Source organism: Natrix helvetica (assembly GCF_964273705.1).
Source record: "Natrix helvetica genome assembly, chromosome: 5".
NCBI classification, from domain to species: domain Eukaryota; kingdom Metazoa; phylum Chordata; class Lepidosauria; order Squamata; family Natricidae; genus Natrix; species Natrix helvetica.
In genome coordinates, this window is record NC_138551.1 from 6,884,453 (window position 1) to 6,905,074 (window position 20,622).

The 20,622-nt window shown below is 44.2% G+C and overlaps 1 protein-coding gene across 3 annotated transcripts in view; it reads right to left on the reverse strand.

Moving 5' to 3' along the window:
- The window catches only part of LOC309393652 (cytochrome P450 2J2-like), a 31,529-nt gene extending 26,215 nt beyond the window's left edge, over window positions 1–5,314 (reverse strand). For 2 of the 3 annotated variants that reach the window (XM_081956103.1, XM_081956102.1), the window contains exon 1: window positions 5,054–5,314. In XM_081956103.1, coding sequence (XP_081812229.1) covers window positions 5,054–5,224 — 171 coding nt within the window. In that variant the 5' untranslated portion in view covers window positions 5,225–5,314. The remainder of the gene's footprint in view (window positions 1–5,053) is intronic. The other variant, XM_081956104.1, reaches the window with a different exon arrangement.
- Window positions 5,315–20,622: the final 15,308 nt, after the last annotated feature.

Genomic DNA, 20,622 nt, shown 5'->3' on the forward strand with positions numbered 1-20,622 from the left:
CAAGTCTTAAAGCTGTCAAGTTTGAACACCCCTGGGGGTTTTTTCTAAAGGGTTAGGGGTGCAAGGGTCTTGCAACTTGACAGCTTTAAGACTTGCGTGCTTCAAATGCCAGAGGTTCTGAGTCAACATTTTTGGTTGCTAAGCAAGAGTGTTGTTAAGTGAATTTCACCATATTTTAGAAGTTGGCCACGCCCACCCAGTCACATGACAAGCCACTCCCACTCAGTCACATGGCTGGCAAGCCAGTCCCACCTGGTCACAGGGCCGGCAAGCCACTCCCACAAAGCAGGCCACACCTACAGAAGAGGTTCTAAAAAAATTTGAAACCCACCACTGAGTATACCTAATAAAATATTTGTCCTCTGCTCCCAATGTTGTGACCCGCCAGCAAATTCAGACAGTGAGGAGGTTGGGGAGGAACACGGGCCAGTCCTGGAGCCTGGGGAAGGTTCTGATGAGGGCTCTGCGTGGGAGGCAGAGATGGGGCCAGGGCCGTCTGACAGCTATCAGCTGCCTTCGGAGTCAGACCTCAGTGGGGCAGAAGAACAGCTGGAGCCTGTTCCTGAAATGCTCATGCGCAGAGTTGCCAGACGAAGGGAACAGCTAAGGAACAAGGGTCGACTTGGGAGTAAGGCCACAGGTGGACGATGAATGGCCCCTCCCAGATTAAAAGAGGAGCTAAAGGGGAGTGGAGGTTGCAGGAGACAATTAGTTCATTCCTGCATTCTTGCCAAGTATTGCAGCATCTGAAAGATATGGGCCTGGCCACTCTCCAAGCCTAATAAAGGTGGGTAATTGTGAGCTACCTTGAAAGACGGTGGGAGAGGAAAGACTTTGCTGGAGAGGAATTCACTGTCAGTTAAATAAAAGGGGTTTATCGGGACGAGGACTCAGCTTCGTGCTGCTGGGGAAGCCTCGGTCAGAACACCCAGACTCTTCCAAATGTCTGTCAATCAAAAAACCTTCTCTATCCCAGATGACATAAAATGTTTTCATTTAACACCTAATATAACATCTGAGCCACAAACGTCTGGAGGAGGACCAAGAGAGTTTTATGTATCTCTTGGCTGCCATCTAGTGGGAATCTGGAGCATCCCACATGGAAATGAGCTAGCACTAGAATGTCAGACTAGATTAGGAGCAAGACTCCAATTTCGATTCTACCTTGAAACTCAAAGGCTAACCTTGGCTGTGCCCATCTTTTGCAACTAGGCCTCTGTTACAGCGTTGGTGTGAAAACAAGGCTGTGTTTGTCCAAGATAGCCATAGCAATTAAAGACATCATGGCTGCACAAATATTATAATTGTGCAATACACGTTGTCCTCGTTTTGCAATCACAATCGGGTTCGGCAACTGCTGCTGATTGCTGGCTAACAGCAATTGGGCAGTTCAAATCCCACCAGGCTCATGGTTGACTCAACCATCCACCCTTCCAAGATCAGTAAAATGAGGACCCAGATTGTTGGGGGCAATACGCTGATGCTGTAAGCCACTTAGAGAGGGCTGTAAAAGCACCATGAAGTGGTACAGAAGTCTAAGTGGTATTGCTATTACTAGTATCTCCCACTCATTTCCCTTAATGACCAGTTGGTCAGATTCTTGTAGAGAGCTTAAGCTTGCAATAGGTCTTTATACTCCTTTAAGCTGCCTGAATCTCCTGATTTTCCCGTCGTTCTCACCAGTTTTTCTCCTGAGGAGCCTTGCTACAGAGTACATGTTCCCAGGGATCTTCCTGTAAAGATAATAATACCTTACACATCACCTCTTCCAATGCCCACGTGCATTTGCTGCAGTATCTCCTTCTGCCCCATTCTTACTCCATAGCACTCTTGCGTCCTCTTGGCCTGCTTGGGATTCACCTAGGACAGTGAGGGCGAATCTATGGCATGCGTGCCACAGGTGGCAAAGGGAGCCATATTTGCTGGCACGCCAGCCATCTGCTCCGGCATGCATGTGGGTGCCAGTCAGTGGTGGGTTTCAAATTTTTTTAGAACCTATTCTGTCGGTGTGGCCTATTTTGTGGGCGTGGCTTGGCAGTCATGTGACCGGGTGGGTATGGCCAACTTGACATCACTCATGCACACTCAATCACATGACCCCCCCAAGCCATGTGGCAAAAAAATTTGGGACTCCTATGAAGGGGGGGTGGAAGAGAGGGGAAAACCTCCCCAAAATAGACAACTGGAGGATTAAGGGCCGAAATTAGGGAGATCGAGAAGACAGGACAGAGGGGGATCCAGTAGGAAGCTATCACACATTGGGAAAAGAACCTTGGGAGATTGGAGGAGGCAAGACAGAGGGGAATCCAGTAGAAAGCTATCGCACGCTGGGGGAAGAACCTTGGGAGATCGGAGGAGGCAAGACAGAGAGGAATCCCGGAGAAAAGTCCTGAGCTTGCCGCTGCTGTCTGGTGGATTGTGCCGCTGGATCTCTCCATGCTTTTCCATTCACCACCTCCACTCCCAGGTATGGGACTTGACACCGAATTGGGCTAGGATAGTGCGGATGGGTGGCGGGAACGAGCGATGGAGCGGCTTCGGGACGGGCGGGGGTGAGTGAGCGAGCGACAGAGCCGGGGCAGGCGTTCCAGAAGTTACTTCCGGGTTCACCGGTCGAATCTCCTCTCAACGGATCGCTAACTTTCACCATCCGGTTCTCCCAAGCCAGTGCGAACCAGCAGAAACCCACCACTGGCGCTTATTTTTGGCCATCTAGAGGGCTGTGGGAGTCCGTTTTCACCCTCCCCAGGCTTCAGGAAAGCCTCCAGAGGCTGTGCAGGGCAAAAAACAGGGCAAATGAGCCAAATGGAAGTTTGTTCCTGAACCTCCGGTTGGCCTATTGGGGCTGTTTTTCACCCTCCCCAGACTTCAGGAAAGGCTCCGGAGCCTGGGGAGGGGTGGGGACACATGCGCGGGGAGGATTGAATTGGTGTGGGCACATGTAGGCACGCAATAGTACACATGCACACAATTGTGGCACACCATAAAAAAAAAGGTTTCCCCACCACTGGCCTAGGACTTGCAAATTCCTGCTGGCTTCCTCGTTGACTTTGCTTATGGGATGCCATCAGGAAGTCATAAGTTATGGTCATGCAACATCTTCACTTAATGAGCCACAATCTTTGCTTAACAGAAGCAAAGGGGTCATATGAGGTCCTCATTTCATGACCCAATGATCTTTGCTTAACAATAGCAAGGATTGTTAAGGATTGTTGTCACTAAGCGATGCGGCCACATAACATCAGGCTTTACAACTCCATCGTTTTGCGATGGAAATTCTCAGTAGGAAGAAGTTAATTTATGTCAGAGCCATATCTTCTCCTCATTGTCCTTGCCCCAGTACCATCCTCCCTGCCTCCTTAATAGTAGAGAAGCAGGATCAGTAAATATCTGCTCAAAGATTCTCATTGACAACACCAAATTTAGACGTGGTGAGTTCCTAAGCTCTGAGAAGCTGTAGAGGTTGAGTTGATGGGTTTTTTTTTTTGCAAGATGCCAACAGAAAATAAACCTGGGTAAGAACGGATCTTGACAAGAATGCCATCAAAATCCCTAAGAATTCTATGAGTGGGTGGAGAAAACCCTTCCTTAAACAGAAGGTGTAAATGGATATTGTAATTGAGGAGGGTCAAATGAGTGAAACAAGAGGCCTTCCTTTCTGAAGACATCCATATATAAAATTAGAATAAAGCTGTAGCAGATCTGAATAGCAGTGTTCCAATATCTCAGGGGTTGCCACAAAGAAGAGGGAGCCAAACTATTCTCCAAGGCACCCGAGGGTAGAACAAGAAGCAATGGGTGGAAACTAATCAAGGAGAGAAGCAACTTAGAACTGAGGAGAAATTTCCTGACAGTGAGAACAATGAATCAGTGGAACAGAAGTTGCCTCCAGAAGTTGTGAATGCCCCAACACTGGAAGCCTTTAAGAAGATGTTGGATAGCCATTTGTCTGAAACGGTATAGGGTTTCCTGCCTAGGCAGGGGGTTGGACTAGAAGATCTCCAAGGTCCCTTCCAACTCTACTATTGTATTGTATTGTATTGAATTTGAGAGACCCCTCTAAGAGGCTCTAAACTAGGGGTGTCAAACTCAAGGCCTTGAGGCCGGATTCGATCAGAGGTGGTATTCTACCGGTTCGGACCAGATTGCCTGAACCAATAGCGGAAATTGTGGGTGGCTCCGCCCACCTGCGCCCGGCTCTATGGCATCCCATTTAGGCCCTTTTTTCGCCAAAAGCAAATGCATGGAGGTGGCAGGTGTGAGCAAAGTGAACCGGTAGGGAAAGTAAATGTATACCATCCCTGGATCCGACCCATGGGGTCCTTAGATCTGGCCCACGAGGGCGCCCTGGAAACAGAAAAGGACTAGCCCACAGTGCCTCTGCCAGTGAAAATGGTGCTCTGGAGAGCCACAGGTGGCCCTCTTGAGCTTCATTTTCAATGGCAGAGGGTTGCAGGAGGCCATCACAGCTGAAAACGGAACTCAGGAGCTCATTTTCTCTTGGAAAGCACTCAGGCCACCACAGGCGCCCCCACACAAGTGACTTTGAGCTACCCATGCCCACCCTGGCCACACCCACTCTGCCCCCCCCAACATCAACCCTTCCAGGAATCCCCCGCAGCCCATTTTTGCTCCCTGGGGGGTGCAGGGAGGCCTACTAGGCCCAAAACAGGCCACAGGGGGACGCACCCCCTCTTGTGCCCCTTTTTGCTTCTGGGGAGTGCAGGAGAAATTGAGTTTGACACCCCTGCTCTAAACTGTAGCTCATTTACTCTACGCCTACATCTGGCTTTTCCAGTACAACTGAAAGAACAATTCTGAGATCAGGTTTGATGGCATCTCTGCCCGTCTCTCTTTCTTCTTTGAAGATTGCACTCCAAGAAGTCTTGACGGCATTCCTTCCCAGGGTTTACATCAATATGCCCAAACATGGCCCAGCTCATTTTAACCAACATTACTTTTCAATGGAAAACGATTCATGGTTCTCTCCCCAAATCCTTTTAACTCGCCAAATGCAACAGATTTAATTTAGCAATTAATTCAGAAGGGTTACCTTAGAGAGAGTCTCTTGATAAAGCCTGATGCCAGCTTGCCATAAGCTTCCAGTGGCAGGCAAAGGAAGCCATCCCGAAGGATAATGACTGCGAAACCAGAATTGTCTTAGGAGGTAGAGCATCAAAAGACTCAGAAGAATGGCGACCGACAAGAGCTCTGTTACAGACATTCTCCCTTGGCTTCTTTTTCTTTGTCAGGACTTGTCAGCTTTCTCTCTCCGGCCTCACAAACCTTTCCAGTTCTTTCAGCCAGCCCACGACTCCCTTTTAAACGAAAGTACAAAATCACTCACATCGTTAGACTAATAAGCAAGCCTGCAAGGTCAGCTGCCTAGTATTAAAACCATTAAGGTTCAAACAATTTAATGTTTACCACACCGCCCACACGCACTTTGGTTAATTCAAGCATGCATTGCTCACATAATTGAAGGAAATGGAAGGTAGGTCTAGTATAGAAGGCAGATAAAACCCACAGGTCCAGTTTATATATGATCTAAAACGTATCCTGCCCCATACATCCCTCCAGCCGATTCGCTCACACAGAGAGGGACTCCTCCGGGTGCCGTCCACTAGGCTGTGCCAGCGGGCGACGCCTAGGGGAAGGGCCTTCTCTGTGATGGGCCCGACCCTCTGGAATGACCTTCCCCCCGACATTAGAGTGACTACGGATCTCCGCTCCTTCTGTCAGAAACTTAAAACCCACCTATTCCAGCTAGCCGGCTTGGCCTAATTCCACCTATCCCACCTCAGTTCTATTTTTAAATTTTTAAGATTGGTTTTAAGGTCTGTTTTTTAATCTTTATAAATTGTACAGGGGTTGTTTAATGTGATGTTTACCTATGTGTATGATTGTATGTTTTAAATTTATTCCTGTACACCGCCCCGAGTCCCTCTGGGGAGAGGGGAGCAGTCTAGAAATTTAATAAATTATTATTATTATTATTATTATTATTATTATTATTATTATTATTATTATTATTATTATTATTATTATTATTATTATTATTATTATTATTATTATTATTATTATTATTATTATTAAAACAGGGGTGTCAAACTGGATTTCTTCGAGGCCCGGATCAGCATTGTAGTTCTCCTTCGCGGTCTGGTGGGGGCGAGATGAACACCTCCTGTGGCACCCTGCTGGCCAAAAACGGGCCACAGGGGGCCCTCATGTGCCCCATCATGGCCCATTTTCATTGAGCAGAGTGCGGCAGGAGGCTGTGGAGGTGGAAAATGGGTCCCAGGGAAGTACGCGTAACCCCCCTGCACCCCGTTTTGGCCAGAAGCACCGCAGGCCAGTCCTTTGATATTTCCAGGCTGGCCTTGTGGGCCAGATCTAAGCATCCTGCAGGCTGGATCCAACCCACAGGCCTTGAGTTTGACACCCCTGATCTAAAATATCTACTCATGGGTTGTGTTTACAGAACACATTTAGCAAGTTACCAACAGATGAAGAGATTAAAAAAAATATTAGACTGTGCAGAGATGAACAGGTTAACATTGAAAATGAAGGTTAAAGAGGAATCGGTGTACTTCAAGACATGGGGAAGATTTTATGATTGGCTGAAGAAAGGAATCTAGACAAGAAAGTAAGGAGAAGATACAGAACCCCAATGATGCACTATTAGATGAGAAGGGGTGGGGGACAGAAAAGAAAGTACTAAATATACAAGTATATATTCAAGAGCGGATATAAAGGTGAGGAAACAAAGTTAAGATAGATTGGCGAAGGTAAGGGAATAATGAATGATATTAAACTATATTTGGGTTTGCAGAAATACCATCCCAAGGAAACATAAACTGAGATTTGCAAGAGACACCTATAACAACAGAAAAAGAAAGGAGGAGAGGAAGAGGAGGGAAAGAAGAAAGAGGTAAGGAGAGGAGGATGGAAGGGAGAGAAAGAGAAGGAGAGAGGGTAGGGAGGGGAAGAGGAAGAGTAGGAGTAGGGGAGAGGTAAGGGAAGAAGGAAGGGAAAGGAGAGAAGGAAGGAAGAAAGTAGAGAAGGGAGGGAGGGAGAAAAGGGAGAGAGGAGGAGAGAATGAAAGGAAGACAGGGGAAAGAAGAAAGAGGTGAGGAGGGTGGAAGGGAGAGAGAGAGAAGGAGAGAGGGTAGGGAGGGGAAGAGGAAGAGTAGGAGTAGGGGAGAGGTAAGGGAAGAAGGAAGGGAAAGGGGAGGAGGAAGGAAGGAAGTAGAGGTGAGAGGGGTGGAGAAGAGAAAGGGAAAATAAGGTGGTGTTATAACAGGTGGAAGGGATGGTAAATAAAGAAACCCAAATTATATATTATGACCTATTAAATGAAATAACAAATGTATAAGAATGACAAATGTAAAGAAGAATAACAACCATGTGAATGTATACTTACAACAGGAAAAAAGAGAAACACATTTAGCAAGATTACTGATCTATTTTCTGGGTTTGTAGATTCCTAGTATGTATGTGTGTGATTAGAGGATTTGGGAATTAAAAATGAGATAAAGAACTTTGGGAAATGTTTAAGAACAATGATTCAATAGAAAGGAGGGGAAAGACAAAAATCATATTTTCCCCCTTTTTTAAATTAATTTTTTGTTTCTTTATTCCTTTATGTCTTTGTTCTCATATATATATATAAAAGCTTTTTGAGGTCAGTTCTTCTTACTACCACAGTGTAAGTAAGGATGGTTGTTTGAGATTCAGAAAGTTGAATCATTTTTGCGTAGGCTGCCTTTGGTGGTTTCAACTTCCAGAAAAGAGTTTTTGTGACTGCTAAAAGTAGAGATTTTATGCCAGAGGAATTGTAATGAGAGTAGTAACTACATTTGATTTTTAATTCATGGGATAATAATGCCTGGTCTATATTGCACCATATGCTATATTTGCACTATTGGAATTAGAATATTAATTCAATACAATACAATACAATAGTAGAGTTGGAAGGGACCTTGGAGGTCTTCTAGTCCAACCCCCTGCCTAGGCAGGAAACCCTATACCGTTTCAGACAAATAGCTATCCAACATCTTCTTAAAGACTTCCAGTGTTGGGGCATTCACAACTTCTGGAGGCAAGCTGTTCCACTGATTAATTGTTCTCACTGTCAGGAAATTTCTCCTCAATTCTAAGTTGCTTCTCTCCTTGATTAGTTTCCACCCATTGCTTCTTGTTCTACCCTCAGGTGCTTTGGAGAATAGTTTGACTCCCTCTTCTTTGTGGCAACCTCTGAGATATTGGAACAATGCTATCATGTCTCCCCTAGTCCTTCTTTCTCTTAAGCTAAACATACCCAGTTCCTGCAACCGTTCTTCATATGTTTTAGTCTCCAGTCCCCTAATCATCTTTGTTGCTCTTCTCTGCACTCTTTCTAGAGTCTCCACATCTTTTTTACATCGTGGCGACCAGAACTGAATGCCGTATTCCAAGTGTGGCCTTACCAAAGCATTATAAAGTGGTATTAACACTTCACGTGATCTTGATTCTATCCCTCTGTTGATGCAGCCTAGAACTGTGTTGGCTTTTTTGGCAGCTGCTGCACACTGCTGGCTCATATTTAAATGGTTGTCCACTAGGACTCCAAGATCCCTTTCACAGTTACTACTACTGAGCAAGGTATCACCTATACTGTACCTGTGCATTCCATTTTTGTTGCCTAAATGTAGAACCTTACTCTTTTCGCCATTGAATTTCATTTTATTAGATAGTGCCCAATGTTCAAGTTTGTCAAGATCCTTCTGTATCTTAAGCCTATCTTCTGGAGTGTTGGCTATTCCTGCCAGCTTGGTATCATCTGCAAATTTGATGAGTTCCCCATTTATTCCCTCATCCAAATCATTGATGAAGATGTTGAAGAGTACTGGGCCTAAAACAGAGCCTTGGGGTACTCCACTGCATACTTCCCTCCACGTAGATGCAGTTCCATTGAGAACTACACGTTGAGTGCGGTTGGTCAGCCAGTTACGAATCCATCTGGTGGTGATGCTGTCTAACCCACATTCTTCTACTTTATCTAGTAGTAGGTTATGGTCTACCTTATCAAAAGCCTTACTGAAGTCCAAGTAAACTATATCAACGGCATTCCTCTGGTCCACTAATTTTGTCACATTATCAAAGAATGCAATAAGATTAGTCTGGCATGATCTGTTTTTGACAAATCCATGTTGGCTTTTGGCTATTACTTTGTTTGCTTCTAGGTGTTCGCAAATTCGTTGCTTGATTATTTTTTCCAGAATCTTTCCTGGTATTGAGGTTAGGCTGATAGGTCTGTAGTTTCCTGGATCTAATTTTTTCCCTTTTTTGAAGATGGGAACCACATCAGCTCTTTTCCAGTCCTCTGGTAGTTCCCCGGTGTTCCAGGATCTCTGAAAGATATAATTCAGTGGTTCTGAGATCTCGTCTGCTAGTTCCTTCAGAACTCTGGGGTGTAATCCATCCGGTCCTGGTGATTTGAACTCGTCCAGGGTAGACAGGTGCTCACTTACCATTTTCTTCCCTATTTCAATTTGTGTTCCTAATTTTGTGGTGCTGCTTTTGATAGGTTGGGCTGTTTTATCCCTTTGTGTAAAGACAGATGCAAAACATGAGTTAAATAGTTCTGCTTTCTCCCTGTTGCTTGTCACCTTCTTGCCACTTTCTCCTAGCAATGGACCAATTGTTTCCTTAACTTTTTTCTTGTTTTTAACATGTTGGAAGAAGCTTTTTTTTGTTAATTTTTACTTTTGTGGCAAGCCTTTCTTCATTGTGAGCCTTAGCTTTCCTCACTTCATCTTTACAGGCTCGGGCTATTTGCTGATATTCTGCCTTAGTTATGTCCCCCTCCTTCCACTTTTTATACTTACTTTTTTTGTCTTTCAGTTTGTCAGATAGTTGTTTATGCAGCCATGCTGGTTTCTTTTGGGAGCTGTTGTTTTTCTTCTTCATTGGTATTGTGTTAGACTGGGCTTTTCTAATCTCATTTTTCAAAATTTCCCAAGCTTCTTGAGTTGTTTTCCCCTCGAGGATTCTCATCCATGGAATTTTTCCCAAGCTCTCTCTAAGTTTATTGAAATTAGCTTTCTTAAAGTCCAAGACTCTAGTTTGACTTTGTTCTACTACTTGTGTTTGGATAATGTTGAATTCCAATATTGCATGGTCACTTGCCCCCAGGGTTCCTATGGCTTCAACACCTTCTATCATTTCCTCTCTGTTAGTGAGAATTAAGTTCAGTATGGCTGATCCCCTGGTTTCCTTCTCTACTTTTTGGAAAACAAAGTTGTCTGCTAGGTTTGTTAGGAACCTGTTGGATCTTCCACTTGGTGCAGAGTTTGTTTCCCAGTTGATGTCAGGGTAGTTAAAATCTCCCATTACTATTGTGGTGTGCTTCCTACATACCTTAGTTAGCTGACTAGCAAAAAGTTCATCTTCTTCCTCTGCTTGGTTGGGTGGCCTGTAGTATAGACCTATGGCAATGTCATTTCCCCCACAACCTTTAATATTGACCCAAATGCATTCAAGATAGTTCTCATTATTGTTGTGCTCTATTTCTGTAGAGACGTAGTTATTTCTTATATATAGTGCAACTCCACCTCCTCTTTTATTTGGTCTATTTCTTTTAAATAATTTAAATCCTTCTAGCTGTATGTTCCATTTGTCAGTTTCATCCCACCAAGTTTCTGTAATGGCAATAATATCATATCTGCCCTCTTTTACTTGAATTTCTAATTCTCCCTGTTTATTCCTCATACTCTGTGCATTGGTATATAGACATTTGAGTCCATTTTGATTGACCTTGTGTTTACTGTCTACATAACCTGTATTATGCCTGACTGCCCCTATTTTCTTGCCACTTGTGTGATTCATGCACATGGTATGACAATCACTATTTCATGCTTGGTTTTGCTTGACAGCAGGAGTGATATTATATGTGTGTGTGTGTTGTATTTGTGCTGATAAATAAATAAAGGGAGACTAGTATAGATCTATTTCAAGCTATTTAGCTCTCATCAGCTAGCCATACCCTTACTGGTATATATGCTTATATGCTGTATTTGGCAGATGCCAGAAGTGGCCTTTCCCCCTTCTCCTTCCTTTCTTCCTTCCAACAGATGTGTTGCTATCCATAAAGCAAGCAGAGAATCAATGTGATTTATACAACCAAGTAAGTTCCCAGTTCATTTTCTAACAATTAATTCCTTTGAACTAAACACTTTGAGACGGGTAAAATGAACGAGAATTCAGCAGTCCTTGCATTTGTGCATGCACGGATGTGACATAAATGTATGGTGCATTTTGTTAGGTAACCCAGCTGTTAGCAAGTTAAAGGGGATGCACAGAAAAGTATCTCCAAGACTGAACTGCATCTGCCATAGATATTCTAATTAGGGTTTACTGGGGAAGAAAACTCAGTTTCAAGCTCTCTTGTGGCCAGATTTGCATAGACAAGTCCTTGCAGGCAAACACTGCATGCTGTGTTCCCTTGAAAAATGAAACCGGCCAGTAAAGCATTGTAAAGCCTGCCTGCCTGACAGACAGACAGACAGGCCAGCGGGCCAGCCAACCAGACAGACAGGCAGCCAACCAGACAGGCAGGCAGGCAGGGTGGCAGACAGACAGACATCCTTCAAAGAATGGTGCTTGCACAATTCTGAGAACCCTTAGAACAAGTGTCCCCAACCCCCAGTCCATGAACCGGTAAGCAAAGTCCCATCCGCGGGATGAAGGAAGCATGCAAAACCACCATACCCTTCTGGTCCACGGAAAAATCTCTCTCCACGGAACCAGTCTCTGATGACCAAAACAGTTGGCGGGTCGGGGGGGCACTGCCTTAGAAGAAGGCCTAATTATGAGAGGAGCAAGTACATGTTTGTCTCTAGTCTGTTTGAGAATAGAGGAGCACGTTGCTTCCCTGTTGGACAGTATAATCCTGATGTACAAGATAAGCTACTTGGAATATATAGTCCCTCCCACAAACTGAAGGATGGGGGAGTAGAAGACACAAAAGTTGGAGTTATTGCTTTCGCCTCTTCCCACCGTCTCTGAATGACATACTATGAGCAAATGCTAGTCAGATTGCCAAAGGAGATTCCTTCTCCACCCCATTGGCACTTGTTCAATGTTATTTTTCACCTCTCTGTGCCCCCCTTTGGTCTTACCTTGAGGTCCGGTGTGACTGGACATATTTTGCTGAACATTATATAGGCTAGGTCATTATGACTCAAGAGCAGAGGGGGTCATTTGGGCCTTAGTGATCATTCATTATGGATCGCCAATAAGTTTATCTTGATTAGGCATTGGAAAAGAGTGGGTGGTAATTGCCCTGCTGACTCTTCAAAGTATTATCTTGTGTGTAGTGATGATCACCTGAACACCTAGATTAGGCTTGATAGCTAAGGAATTATTTATTTATAGCTAATCATCACAGGCAGCTTAACCTGCACCTCATTTCCTGTAAAGGTAATTATACCTTTGGACAAACTTAGGTTGTCCCTTGGGAGGTCATAGATAAGCTCCATATTGAGATACAGGTAGTCCTTGACTTACAATAGTTCATTTAGTGTCCATTCAAAGTTTCAATGGCACTGGAAAATGTGATTTATGACCATTTTTCACACTTAGGACCTTTGCAGCATCTTCCCCCCCCCATGGTCACGTGATCAGAATTCAGATGCTTGGCAACTGGTTCATAGTTATGACCATTGCTGTGTCCCAAGGTCACATCTGATCTCCTTTGGCAATCTTCTCAAAAGCCAAGTCAACGGGGAAGCCAGTTTCACTGAATAACTGGGTTACTAATTTATCCAATGCGGTGATTTCCTTAACAACTGTGGTAAGAAAGGTTGTAAAATGGGGCAAAACTCACTGAACAAATATCTCACTTAACTACAGAGATTAGAGGCTCAATTGAGGTCATAAGTGGAGGACTACCTATAGGTGTAAATCAAGTCCCAAGTTTATCCAAGAAATCTGAATTGCTTGCTGTGTATTAGAAACAAATGGTTGTCTGTGACAACCGGCCACTCCCAAACCCCTCCTTATTTTCTATATATTATTTCGCAGTCAGAGAAGGGCTGACTATCGTCTGTGTCTGCCTCTCCCTGAGATCCAGCTTATTGCTTTCCTTTGCTCTCCTCTCTTTTCCTCTCTACACATACATGCATCTAGGATGGGCCCCATCTCTTCCTCCCTCTCACTCAGCTCAGGCCCCAAAGACAGCTGCCTCCCCACCTGGGAGAGGATGGAAGGCACAAGCTCTGCCTCTGTCTCTGATGCTGTTTCCTTATCAGAGCCTTCCAAAGTCTCCGAAGCTGGCCCAGGCGCTTCCTCCACCTCCTCCTTGTCTGATTCTTTAGCTATCTCTGCTCGTTGCCGAAGGGCCATCGCAATTTTATGTATTCGAGATTCTTTCAACTGCAGCAGGCAATTCTGAAGCAATATCTAAGAAGCTTGGTTCCAAATTACAGGGAGTCCTCGACTTATGACTGCAACTGAGCCCATCATTTGTATTCTTAAGCAGGAAACTTCTTAAGTGAGTTTTGTTCCACCTTACAACCTGGCTTGCCACAGTTGTTAAGTGAATCACCACAGGTGTTCAGTTAGTAACATGGTGAATCTAGCTTCCTATTGATATTGCTTCTCAAGAGATCATAAAAGTGATCACGTGACCCCGGGACAATGCAACCATCATAAATGCATTGTCAGGTTTCCAAAAGATGCCCTAATTGAATTATGAGCACAGAGCCATGTTTCAAAAGAAAACCAGTCATTTAGTAGGAGCACCATTTCGGCAATACCCTATTGCAGTCAGATCCAAACCCCATTTGAATTATGCCTGAACTTTACCCCTGTTCCTTCCTTCCCCTCAGTTCTGTGTCATAAATCACATTCTCCAATTAGGTGCATCCTTCACAAGCCTGCTGTAGTAATGTGAGATCCGACTCTAGCGAAAGGCATGCGTGGAATGCGCTTTCCCACTCCCCTTTCCTCACTATGGCAATTTCATGAGTTGACATACATGCCGGTTGCTGAGCATCTGAATTTTAATCATGTGGCCATGGGGATGCTGCACGGTTGTGTGAAAAATGGTCATAGGTCACTTTTTTCAATGTTATTATAACTTTGAATGGTCATTAAATGTATGGTTGTAAGTCAAGAACCACTTGTAGCACCTAATCAAATAATGGACTCCAGAGATGGACCTGATATTCTTAATAATTGATTGGGTCACGCAGAAAAAGACATTCTTTTAGGCATCACAAACTAAAATTGGTCCAAAGTGATATTACAACAACGTTGGGTATGCCTTTAGTTGAATTTAATACAATAATAATACAATAGTAGAGTTGGAAGGGATCTAGTCCAACCCCCTGCCTAGGCAGGAAACCCTATACCGTTTCAGACAAATGGCTATCCAACATCTTCTTAAAGACTTCCAGTGTTGGGGCATTCACAACTTCTGGTGGCAACTTCTGTTCCACTGATTAATTGTTCTAACTGTCAGGAAATTTCTCCTCAGTTCTAAGTTGCTTCTCTCCTTGATTAGTTTCCACCCATTGCTTCTTGTTCTACCCTCAGGTGCCTTGGAGAACAGCCTGACTCCCTCTTCTTTGTGGCAACCTCTGAGATATTGGAACAATGCTATCATGTCTCCCCTAGTCCTTCTTTCTCTTAAGCTAAACATACCCAGTTCCTGCAACCGTTCTTCATATGTTTTAGTCTCCAGTCCCCTAATCATCTTTGTTGCTCTTCTCTGCACTCTTTCTAGAGTCTCCACATCTTTTTTACATCATGGCGACCAGAACTGAATGCAGTATTCCAAGTGTGGCCTTACCAAGGCGTTATAAAGTGTTACTAACTTTTAATGTGATCTTGATTCCATCCCTCTGTTGATGCAGCCTAGAACTGTGTTGGCTTTTTTGGCAGCTGCTGCACATTGCTGGCTCATATTTAAATGGTTGTCCACTAGGACTCCAAGATCCCTTTCACAGTTACTACTACTGAGCAAGGTACCACCTATACTGTATCTGTGCATTCCATTTTTGTTGCCTAGATGTAGAACCTTACTCTTTTCACCATTGAATTTCATTTTATTAGATAGTGCCCAATGTTCAGGTTTGTCAAGATCCTTCTGTATCTTAAGCCTATCTTCTGGAGTGTTGGCTATTCCTGCCAGCTTGGTGTCATCTGCAAATTTCAGGAGTTCCCCGTTTATTCCCTCATCCAAATCATTGATGAAGATGTTGAAGAGTACTGGGCCTAAAACAGAGCCTTGAGGTACTCCACTGCATACTTCCCTCCATGTATGCAGTTCCATTGAGGACTACACATTGAGTTTGCAGAACTAGTAATTAAAACCATTATTGTCAGACATAACTTCAGTACCATCTTGACGTGGAAGGAATCCAAATGAATTTGGGAAATATCTTCTAGAGCTGTGTGGGCAAATGTATGGCATGCATGCCAGAAGCGGTATGCAGAACCATCCCGCATGGGAAGCGTGCTGGTCAGCTGGCACAGGGGCACTGAAACCCAGAAGAGCAGCATTCTGACATGCATGCTTGTGCCAGCACTCAAACCTCCTGCTTTACATCACGTGCATGTGCAATGGTCAGCTTTTCATTAGGTGCACACCCACGCAGGAAACTGGGAGCTTGGGTGCCAGTGCACATATGCACACTGGAATACTGCTGTTCCTGGTTTGGGCACTCCCGAGCGCACAAAGGCCAGCAAGGCCGCACATCCGGGGGGATGGTTTTGCGTGCCATTTCCGGCATGCAGGTCGGCACACGGTGACGTAAAAGGTTAGCCATTGCTGTTCTAGATGTTAACTTGCCAGGGTAATAAAGATGGAATAAACCAAAGGAAACATGGAATCAACCACAAAATATATGGACTCAACCAACAGCGCAAGGGGGGGAAAAAGGAGTCATCTTCAACATAAAGTTTAAGTATTGTAACAACTACTATGTGGGACAGCACGCAGAAGATTAGCAGAGTGCATCCATGAACACCAACTAGCAGGCAGAAGATATGTTGATAAGTCCTTAATCTCACAAGAATTGGACAGACTCAACCACAGTTTCAACTGGGAAACTATGACCATCATAGACCAAGCTAAAACCAAAAATGCTAGGGAATTCCTGAACCCTTGGCACTCAGACAAATCAGCCATCAACAGGCACATACACGTAAACTACATTTATACACTATTCAAAAGAGACAATTAAAAAGCTAATAAGGAAACAAAAAACAGCAACTAATACCCACATAAGCAGGTATTACCACCAGAAAAACAATCACACAGAAAACAAAACAACAAGAACAGCCAAACTGGCAAACTGGACTAATGATATAAACAGGGAGCACCGCCACTGTTAATGTTGCCTAGTTGGGTAATGAAACATCTACAAGAAAACAACCAAACTCAGAGAGCACCAAGGACATAGAGAGGCCACATGTATTGCCACAGCCTAGGCCTTAAAATAGCTTGGGTCAAGTCCTCCATTTCACAATGAGTCTCCTCTATTTGCCTTCTCTAATTGCCACCCTTGTCATATAAGCGCCTATTGTCCTCTATTTCGTGGAGCTAATTTTGCCTGGAGAAGATACTAAGAAAGGATTATATTTACTACACTGGGGAGTTCCACAGAGCACTGACAGAATATCTCTAGCAGAATTAAGGGTAAAACTTTGCAAAGCTTCTTGAAATCCTGCCCAATCCAGCAGGCTAGTAATTCTTTAAAAAGGCAGGAAGGAAGGTTTGTTCATCAGTGTAAGACATCTTTAATTAGGAAGTGATCTGTTCATGGCAACAGTGAGACTGTGGCACTCAAGCCATTGAAAGGCTTATTGATGAAGATGTGATGATGTTATCCATTGAGTCATATCTGACTCCTGGCGATTCTGTAAGCCACGTCTTTCCACATCTTTTGATCTTGCACTTCTTCTCCTAGACCAGGCCAAGTCAAAAAATGCCAGGGAATTTCTAGAAGCTTGGCACTCTGACAAATCAGACATGAATAGACACATAGACATTAACAACATCTACAGACTATGCAAAAGAGACAATCAACTCGCCACAAAGGGGAAAAGACTCCTCAGTTCCTTGGACTACAAGACAATCAAACCGGTCAGTCCTAGAGGAGATCATCCCTGACTGCTCTTTAGAAGGCCAGATCCTGAAGATGAAACTCAAATACTTTGGCCACCTAATGAGAAGGAAGGACTCCCTGGAGAAGATCCTAATGCTGGGAAAGATTGAGGGCAAAAGAAGAATGGGACGACAGAGAAGGAGGTGGCTGGATGGAGTCACCAAAGCAGTCAGCGTGAGCTTAAATGGACTCCTGGGGATGGTAGAGGACAGTAAGACCTGGAGGAATGTTGTCCATGGGGTTGCGATGGGTCAGGCATGACTTCACAACTAACAACAACAACAACCTCTCCACCAGCAATGAGCATCTAGATCAGCATAGGTTAAACTCCAAGGTCAACCTTCAGACCAACAATTAAGTAAACAGTATCCAATCCAATCCAAAACCCAATCAAGAAACTGCCAAAGAGCCATCAGTAGACAACCCAGCCAAAGAATCTCTTAGATCGCCCCCACCCACACAGACAAGCAAGGTGTTCCTTACTAGCACTGATGATATAACTTAGTTGGGTCATGAAATGCCTGCAAGAAAACAAGGAAGGTCGGCAAGGTCAGAGAGCACTAAGGACCCTTCATTTCTTCTTTCAGTTGCTCTCTGGTCTGACTTGTGGTCATCTTTTATGGTGTCCGGTCCTTGTGTTTTTTGGTAGCCTGGTTTCCTTTTACTGCTAACGTCAAGGTTCTGATCGATAAACCCAACCCAAAGCAAGCATGGCTAAGGCAATCCAATCTCTTAATGCAAAACTTTAATGGGTACATCATATCGGCAAAGATGAGGGCAAAACCAGATCTAACTATTTCCTGCGCAATCCCACATAGTTCAAGTTCAGGTTTTGCCTCCCCGCTATTAGGCCAGGTCACATTGTCCAATGGAGACATCTGGTATGGTGTGAGAAAGTCTTTTTCGGCTCTGGTAAACACCTGCCGAAATGTCCCAATGTTCCCATGGCTGGCATCTTGATATCTGGAGCTTCGCTCTATCTACAGTTCATTTAGGGACCGTTCAAAGTTACAACATCACTGGCTGACAGACAAAATCCTCTCCATTTTTTTTTTCATTCTGTAAGGATTGCCTGTACATATTTACACATTTAGATTAGTTAAAAGGGAGAAAGTGCACACAAGGCAACAAGGAGGAGGGGAAATTTCTTCCTTCTTCTGAAGGATATTTATTTATTTATTTACAATACAATACAATAGTAGAGTTGGAAGGGACCTTGGAGGTCTTCTAGTCCAACCCCTGCCTAGGCAGGAAATCCTATACCGTTTCAGACAAATGGCTATCCAACATCTTCTTAAAGACTTCCAGTGTTGGGGCATTCACAACTTCTGGAGGCAATTTCTGTTCCACTGATTAATTGTTCTGTCAGGAAATTTCTCCTCAGTTCTAAGTTGCTTCTCTCCTTGATTAGTTTCCACCCATTGCTTCTTGTTCTACCCTCAGGTGCTTTGGAGAATAGTTTGACTCCCTCTTCTTTGTGGCAACCCTTGAGATATTAGAACTCTGCTATCATGTCTCCCCTAGTCCTTCTTTCTCTTAAGCTAGACATACCCAGTTCCTGCAATCGTTCTTCGGTTGTTTATTTACTTATTTATTTATTTATCTTGTCAAATGTACAAGATAACAGGTTTAATTATGAACACGGACAAAGGAAATGAATACAAGTAAAGGGGGACGGTAGGACAGGGACGGTAGGCAGGCTGGTGCGCTTATGCACGCCCCCTTTACGGACCTCTTAAGAATGGGGTGAGGTCCACGGTAGACAGTTTAAGGTTGAAGCTGGGGGGGGGGGGGGTTGAGGATGTAATGGAATCAGGTAGAGCATTCCAGGCATTGACCACTCTGTTGCTGAAGTCGTATTTTCTGCAGTCGAGTTTGGTGCAGTCTACCTTGAGTTTGTATTTATTGTTTGCCCGTGTATTATTGAGGTTGAAGCTGAAGTAGGTAGGACATTGAAGCAGACAATTTTGTGTACTATGCTTGGGTCAGACCATAGGCGGCTTAGTTCCGGCCTGCCCAAGCCCAAAATTTCGAGCCTGGTGGGTTGGAAGGGATTCTATTGTGAGCAGAAGAGTGAAGGACTCTTCTCGTTGAAGTACCTCTGCACCCGCTCCATTGATAAAGTTGTTTCCCTACCTTGTCATGCTTTCCAGATATTTTATTCTTGTCTTGCAAGACATGTGCTAAAGCCCCTAATCTCAAGCCCTCTTTTGTATCTTTCCCAGCTGTGATATGCTTTTACAAATGCAGTGGCTCTTTGAGCTATATTCCAAGAGCGATGCCTCACAGATTGGTAAAGGACCTTGAAGTGCTGGCATGTTACATCTACTTCTTAAAAATCCCTAGCATGGACCTACAGAGCAGCTGCACAATGAGCCAACCTCTCCACTGAGCTGAAGACCAAAGACCAGAGGTGAAATCCAGCAGGTTCTGACAGGTTCTGGAGAACCAGTAAAGGAAATTTTGAGTAGTTCGGAGAACCGGTAGCAGAAATTTTGAGTAGTTCGGAGAGCCAACAAATGCCACCTCCCAGTGGCTTCAAAGTGGGGTGGGAATGGAGATTTTGCAGTATCCTTCCCCTGCCACACCCACCAAGCCATGGCCACCAAGCCACACCCACAGAACCGGTGGTTAAAAAAATGTGAATTTCACCACTGGGAAGGATCCCCCAATAATAGATCAGGTGTGGAGGTGAAATCCAGCAGTTTCTGACAGATTCTGAAGAACCGGTAGAGGAAATTTTGAGTAGTTCGGAGAACAGGTAGCAGAAATTTTGAGTAGTTCGGAGAACCGGCAAATGCCACCTCTGGCTGGCCCCAGAGTAGGGAGGGAATGGGGATTTTGCAGTATCCTTCCCCTGCCACTTACACCAAGCCACATCACGTCCACCAAGCCACGCCCACAGAACTGGCAGTAAAAAAAATTGAATTTCACCTCTGCCCAAGACCTTCTGCAAGCTGTTCCACTGATTAATTGTTCTAACTGTCAGGAAGAACAATTAATCAGTGGAACAGCTTGCCTCCAGAAGTTGTGAATGCCCCAACACTGGAAATCTTTAAGAAGATGTTGGATAGCCATCTGTCTGAAACGGTATAGGGTTTCCTGCCTAGGCAGGGGGTTGGACTAGAAGACCTCCAAGGTCCCTTCCAACTCTACTATTGTATTGTATTGTATTGTATTGTATTGTATTGTATTGTATTGTATTGTATTATTAACAACTCAGATCCTATGCTATCAGTGTATTGCCAAGATTTCCATGGTTAAAGTAGAGAACCTTAGATCTATGCATCAGTTCATCTATCCTTATTGAATGCTTGGCTATATTTTGGGGGGAGATCTGTGTGAAATCATCAGATGTCTGCTCTTCAGTGGCTTTCCTTCCATAACATTTGAATCGGGAGAAGCTGAGATGTGTCGGCTCTTCGATATAGGGAAGGTCAGGATTCAGGAAACAAGATCAACAGGT